Raw genomic sequence first — 7,348 nt, forward strand, 5'->3', positions numbered from 1 at the left:
CATACTTTGTGAATTTATTGTTATTTGATAAATTCTGACATTGTGGAAAGGCATAAATGTGGTCTTCTATGCTTCTAATATGACAAACATCCTTCCATGGAAAATAAAATCAAGCAGCCTACCCAAGAACTTGGGAAGTTGCCAACCGATATCAATGTTTCTACCCTACCTTAACTGTTCCCCTCCTTGCCTTAGGGCAGCAGCTCCTTGCTACTGAAGAACACCTGCCTGGGAGGGCAGATTTGAGGATACAGCAGAGAAAGAAATCTCTCCCACAGTGCTTGGGCAGAGGGGGAGCTAATGAGTTAATCCTGGACAGCAGAATAGTGAGAAGAGAGTCATATTTCCGGAGGCTACTTCAGTTTTCTTTTCCATTTTGAGCATTTTCACTTATGACATCAATGTTTGTCAGCTATTATGGAAACTCCCCCCTTTGGGGGAGGGGGGTGATACTTCCTCTTCTACCATGGCTCCCTATAAAGGGCCTGCCTGAGCAGGAGACCATCCCTGCAGAGACTCCTGAGACAGTATTCGCATCTCCCTCAGTCTCTGCCCCAGGTGCCATGAAGGTCTCCACAGCTGCCCTCGTTGTCATCCTCACCACTGCTGCCCTCTGTGCTCCTGCATCTGCCTCTCCATGTAAGTCCAGGGTTCTGACCACCACAGCCCGTGGGGTTAACCCATTCTTTACCTGGATGCCCACCCCATCCCACTGCCCCAGACTTGCCCTGTTTTTGACCATGTATACTGTCTCATTTGAGCATGTATACTGTCTCAATCCCATGAGTTGCATTTTTATATATCATTTACCCAGGCATTTTGCTGCACCTTTTAGAACTTTAAGCCATTTTGTGGCAGGACCCCCTGATTAACTTTCATATGTCTCCAAAGTCTACACTCAAGTCCTACAGGTGGTCATTAAGTGTGGACTGATGCTGGGGATATGGGGAGGCAGGGGGAGCTCAAGTTGATCTTGAAAAATAACTGATTCATGTCATCTGCACTGTTTCTAAGAAACTTCTGAAAACTTAAAAAAAATTATTTGTTTTTGTTTTTGTTTTGAGACAGCGTCCCTGTAGCCCCAGCCGGCCTGTAACTCGCTATGTAGAACAGGTTGGCCTTACTCTCACAGAGGCATAGGCCTGCTCTGCCTCTCCAGTGCTGGGATTAAAAGTGTACACTGGCTAAAATACTTTTTCAAAAAGACCTCATTTCGTATATTGGAAAAAATGAGGCTTCTGAAAGAAAAATAAAAGTGAATTAAATGCCTATTATGGTTCAGGAATTGTGCCAACTACTACACACACTATCATATTTAATGTAACTACTCTTTGAGCAGCTGTTCTTGACTTACAGTGGGAAAGAGAGCCCAGGGAGATTAACATTCTTGCCTAAGAGTGCACACAGCTAGGAAATATGGAAACAGGTATTCAAAACAGCTCTGTCAGGCTGAGAAGATAAATACCTCTGCTCTGCTGGAGAACAGTGACTGTGCTGCTCGGCAGCATCTTGAATTAACCGACCTGCATTCAGAGCCCTTCTCTCCACATCATTCCCAGAGCTCTCAGGATGTCATATACATTTTTCGGGCCCCATTTAGGATACTGGCTAAGTCATGGAACCTTAGTTTGGGATACCTCCCTACAATCTACCCTACATCTCGAAAGAAACCAAGTTTTGAATCCACTGGGGGTGTTGAAAAGTCAAGACTAAGGGCAGAAGTTCCAGGATAGGCCAAGAGGAGGCCCTGTAGGGGGCTATGGTACAGAGGGAAAAGTACAAGCTTGGCTCAAGGATCAGGTAGAATTTGGGGAGATCCTTTCAGGCGTCTATTGAAATCCCTACTATAGTAACTGTGTCTTCTAAGCCTCCATTTCTGCCAAGGTAGACAACAACAGACAAAGCTTTCCAGATAAATCATGCAAAGCGCTCAGTACTATGCCCAGTGTAATTGGCAACGAGTAAAGGGGTTTCCTTCCTTCTTTCTCCCAGATGCCTCGGACACCACTCCTTGCTGCTTTTCTTACATCTCCCGTGCACTGCCCCGGGCCCATGTCATGGAGTATTTCTACACCAGCAGCAAGTGTTCCACTCTTGCAGTCGTGTGAGTCTCAGCCCCATGAGCTTCGGGGGTGGGGGGATGTAAGGAAGGGCTACCTCTGACTCCAGTCAGCCCCCCGTATCCTTCTCAGAGTGGCCCACTCACTCCCACCCATTCTCTGGCTCCTCAGATGGCAGTGGGTCCCTTAACTCAGAGGGACTTTGAATCAAAGCCCCCAGCTGTAACATAAAAGGACTAAACAAGGTGTCCTAGGAGGAGACTGTCCACTCCTAGGTCCAGGTTCTAGGACATCAACTTTTGCTAGTGCATCTTTTTCTTGAGCACAGGCTAAAATGCCCTTGTGTGGAGAATACTAATTCTATCATTTCTTTCCAGTTAAGAGCTTGAAAGCTTCCATATTGCACACCCAATGCAGTCTACCTCCTCTGAGCAACCATGAGGGAGGGGTCGAGGTCAGGGCCCTAGTTTTAATCAAGCAAAAAGCAAAAAAAACCAAAACAAACCTATCCATTTAAGAAGTAATAATGACATTCATCTTTAAGGGTACACACCAATACAATTGGGAAAATATAATAATCCCTTCTACATAGGGAGTGCTTACTATGTATCATGTCTATGCACATTATCTCTAAATTGTGCATAGCACTGGCAGGTATGAAGGATTCTCTCCATGTCTCAGGTAATGAAACTGAGATTCAGAGAGGTCTGTTGACTTAGTAAAAGCTGTACAGTAAGTGAGAGATAGAGACTCTCTCTGGAGCATCCTCTTTCTATTACAAAACAAGGTCATTAGTGACAGTGGCTTCAGAAATTTAAGATGATAGAGACATACAGAATGAAAATGAGACAATCATGAAGTATCCTATAAAAGGATGAAGTTTTTTAACCCAAGGATTTTTGTGACTTGGCAAAGCTCTGTGTATTCAAAGATGGAGTCGGGTCCTGGTTAATCACTCAAAGTGTAATGGCAATATTTAGCATTACTAATTTTATCCCTGAAAATAAGCATTTTTCAAAAACTGTCCTTCCCTGAGCACCTGTTATGAGCAGGCAGAGAGGAATAAGATCACCACCCTGATTGTATCTAGTAAAAGTGAGAAAACAGACACAGAATGACTATTGCACCCTACAAAACATTACTACAGGAAAGGAGGGAGCTGTCCAGTTTCAGGGGTGAGGATGGAGGAGTTCAGAGGAGGTTGCTGAAGAAGATGCTATTTGTGGAGAGATTAGGAAGGGAGGAAGGAGTACCTGTGGGACAGGTATATCAGGAACATCTTCACAGGATTCTACTTTGACTTGTAGGGATTCATGTAGGAAAAAGAGAACTCCTTGAATGTCAGAAAACTGAAGCAAAAACAGAGTAAAATGGCAATAGTAAAATGACATGGGGCAGGGAAAGCCTATGGAGAAGGGGGCCAGTTAAGAGGCTGTTGAAGTCATCCACGTGTGTAGTGTTGGAGGCCGAACCATTCCTGAAGGTGAGGAAAGACAAAGAGTGAGGAGCTTTAGAGGACAAATCAGACAGGGCAAGGGACTTGTGTCAGGAGCAGAAAGTGGGAGATAAGGATGATGCTGAGGTTTCAACCCAGAAGGCTGGAGCAGTGTGCAGGTATGAAAATCTGGAGGACACACTGGGTTTTTTTTTGTTGTTGTTATTATTTTTTGGTAGTTTTTGAGTCAGGTCTCCTTGTAACCCCAGCTGTCCTAGAACTTGATATGAAGACCAGCCTGGCTTTGAGATTCAATGTGGCTCTGGACAGAGATCCACCTGCCTCTGCCTCCCGAGTGCTGGGATTAAAGGCGTGTACCACCATGCCCGTCCAGAAGACACACTGTTTAAAGAAGGAGCCAAGCAAGGTTCCAGCAAAAACACCCTATGGAAATGTCAGATGGAGTGTAAACAAAGGGCTGATAGCTGAGGAAAGGGTACAGGGACTTAAGAAGAGGCAAGGTTATGTTGTCTTGGTAAATACTGGCTCTAGAGTTAGTCTGCTGTATTATAATCTGTTACGTCACTTGGTAAACTTGGGCATTTCAACCTCTTTGAGCCTCAGTTTCCTCATTAAAGAGGAGGTAATTAAAGCACTTCTCTCAGGGCTAGAGAGATGGCTCAGTAGTTAAGAGAATGGATACAGGCAAGGAGGTAGCTGGACTGATTCTAGTGACTCTCAGTTCATGTACTTTCAGCTTACATCATCCATGCCTGTTCAGATAAAACCCTGAACTCCCACTGGCCTCCACATTGTGGCTGGTAAATGGGAAGAGCCTTGATACTGTCAATATCTCAGGGCCTGTCTGACTCACAGTCTAATACAAGGACCTTTGCTCTCCTATTGTTCTAATTCACTTCAAAGCAGAGGTCTCACAACATTCTAATAACAAGACGTCTTATGCATGGTATTTTCCAAATTCCTTCACACACATCTCATTTGAGCTTCATAACAATTATGAAAAGAAGGAATTATTAATATTCACATTTTAGATGTTAGCAGCAAGGCTCAGGGTTTCTAAGTGATTTGTCCATAGCGATCCAACTAAGAAGTGGTAAAGCAAGATTCATGTTCATGCCCTTCATTCACTCACCCATTCATAGAAATATTCACATGTTCATTTGCTGAGTGTCTGTTCTGTGCGAGGCACTGTGTTGTTTAAAGCCAAACCTTGTGTTTTATTAATAATTTCTTGTATCCCACTTACTCAGCCATGACAATTCCTGTAGGACATCTTTTCCTCTCTGTATCTAGTACCCAGCATAAGAGCCTGGATCAAGGGAAATACCAAGAAAGTGCAAGTGTTTAGCCTTTTCAATTCTGGGTTCAAGATTTGCTTGTGTTTGTATGGGGTTAAAATGCACACAGCTTTGCCTGTGGCTTGAAGCCTTTAGACCCAAGAAAAGAAATGTCTTCTCCGAAAAGAAAGAAAATCTTGGGGCTGGAGATATTGTCCAATGGTTAAGAGCACCAACACCCACTGCTCTTGCAGAGGACCAGGGTTCAGTCCTACATCACAGCTAACAATCATCCCTAATTCCAGTTCCAGGGAATCTGACACCCTCCTCTGGCTTCCACAGGTACTGCAGGCACAGGTGCACTTAGGTACATGCAGTCAAAATACTCATACACATGCCAGGCATGGTGGTGCATGCCTTTAATCCTAGCACTTGGAAGGCAGAGGCAGGGGGATCTCTGTGAATTTGAGGCCAGCCTGGTCTACATAGTGAGTTCCAGATAAGCTGGGGCTACTGGGGGACCCTGTATCAAAAAGACAACAATGAAAAACTCATAAGAAATGAGTACATCAACTCTTTGGAAATGAGCTAGGATAGAGGGCTCCTTGAGCCTGGCTTTGTGTAACTCACCTATTGCTGCTTGCTCTAGTCCTAACCAGCTTGGGAAGCTACACAGCAACCCTACTCCCACTCATCCCTGACAGGGCATAGTTTTCTATCACACAGCAGCACATAAAATTTAAAAGTAATAAAATTTAATTTAATTTAAAAAAGAAAATCTTACTGAGTTATAAAAATGCATTCCCCAACTCCCATCACCATTTCCCATTACGCTCTCCAATCCCTTTGTGCCAAAAGCTGTCCCAGTGCTAACAATCTCACGCTCCTTTCATCCTTTCCTCTCCTACAGCTTTGTCACCAGAAGGAACCGTCAGGTGTGTGCCAACCCAGAGAAGAAATGGGTTCGAGAGTACATCAACTCTTTGGAAATGAGCTAGGATAGAGGGCTCCTTGAGCGTGGCCTTGTATAATTCACTTGTTGCTGCTTGCTCTAGTCCTAACCAGCTTGGGAAGCTGCACAGCAACCTTACTCCCACTCATCCCTGACAGGGCATAGTTTTCTATCACACAGCAGCATTTAGAACAGCATCCTCTACCTAAAGCCTGAGAGGGCTACTGAAGCCCTGCCCTGACAACAAGAAGTCTCCGGGCTCTGAGCTTCAGGCCCCTCTACTTGCCCATGGCTCTGTGAAACAGGAAAGAAGTGTCTCTCAAGCAAAAATGGAAGAAAAGAAAAAAAGAGTTCCTATGTCGGGCCCTCATGGGCTGAATAGCAAGTCTAAGAAATCAGTATTTCATTAAAATTTCCAATTCAATGACACAGCTGGCTCCTGGTTTGATTTCTTCATTCAGAACCCTCCTTCCCCACAAATATTTAGCACTCAGAGGGAAAAGTTTGCATATCCTTGGTATCCACACTAGATTTAGGGGGTATGGCCCTGCCCAGTGAGCAGGGCTGGAAGCAAACACTCTCTGGAAGTCGGCATGGGTAGGCAGAGCTGGAAAAGTAATGACTTACCACTGGGTTTGGAGGCCAATCATGATGATGTTCTACCGCTAAGTCCCCCAAGAGTTTATCTGTGTCCCTGCCATAGCACCTCCCTGCTTTCTAAGACTTTGGGTGGCCCTTCTACCTTAGCCTGCCCCTACACCTTATCCCCAGTGGGTTTCTTTAATGCTAACCTTGCCCCCAGAACAGGACTTAATGGCAATTCCAAAGGCCTTAGGTCTTTTAGGTAGGGTTTTGACAACTGTGTCAGCACATTTAAGGAGGGAGTGGTCCAGCTTTCCCACCTAATGTGCCTTCATGGAACATATATTGACAACAGATAGGACTGTAGGAGCCATTAACCGAGCACTCACTTTGTGCCAAGCAATGGCTCAGCCCCTCACATTCATCATCCTTTATAACCATATGGAGGGGGCACTAATATTAACTCTGTTTACAGTAAGGAAAACTTTTTTTCTTCTTTTTAAAATTGTGTGTGTGTGTGTGTGTGTGTGTGTGTGTGTGTTATGCATGTGTGTGAATGCACATGCCATAGAGCACATGTGTAGGTCAGAGCACTTTCTGGAGTTGATTCTCTTCTTCTACCTTTACATGGGTTCCAGGAATCAAACTCAAGTCACCAGGCTTGCACAGCAAGCACCTTTACACCTAAGCCATCTTGCTGGCCCAACAGTCAAGAAAACTTGATAGAAATTATTTGCCCGGGGCTGGAGAGATGGCTCAGCAGTTAAGAGCACTGACAATCAATTCCAAGCACCCACATAGTAGCTAACAACTGTCCTTAACTCCAGTTCCAGGGGAATCCAACACCCTCTTCTACCTCCGTGGGCATTGCACAACACAGGTGCACTCACAGGCATGTCAGCAATACACTCATACAGATAAAATAAAAATAATAAATAAAATATAAAAAGAAATTATTTGCCTAAAGCCCCACAGACTAAAGGGAAACAAGTTAAAAATTTAAAGATTTAAACCAAATAGA

The 7,348-nt window shown here is 44.4% G+C and overlaps 1 protein-coding gene across 1 annotated transcript; it reads left to right on the forward strand.

The window, feature by feature from the left end:
• Nucleotides 1-500: 500 nt before the first annotated feature.
• Ccl5 (C-C motif chemokine ligand 5) lies at nt 501-6,174 on the forward strand. The gene is made up of 3 exons (XM_008848121.3): nt 501-639; nt 1,993-2,104; nt 5,704-6,174. Exons 1-3 carry the CDS (start codon nt 564-566, stop codon nt 5,789-5,791), a joined length of 276 nt encoding a protein of 91 aa, XP_008846343.1. The 5' UTR covers nt 501-563; the 3' UTR covers nt 5,792-6,174.
• Nucleotides 6,175-7,348: the final 1,174 nt, after the last annotated feature.

This window comes from Nannospalax galili, unplaced genomic scaffold (genome assembly GCF_000622305.1).
Source record: "Nannospalax galili isolate Female #2095 unplaced genomic scaffold, S.galili_v1.0 scaffold363, whole genome shotgun sequence".
NCBI lineage: Eukaryota > Metazoa > Chordata > Mammalia > Rodentia > Spalacidae > Nannospalax > Nannospalax galili.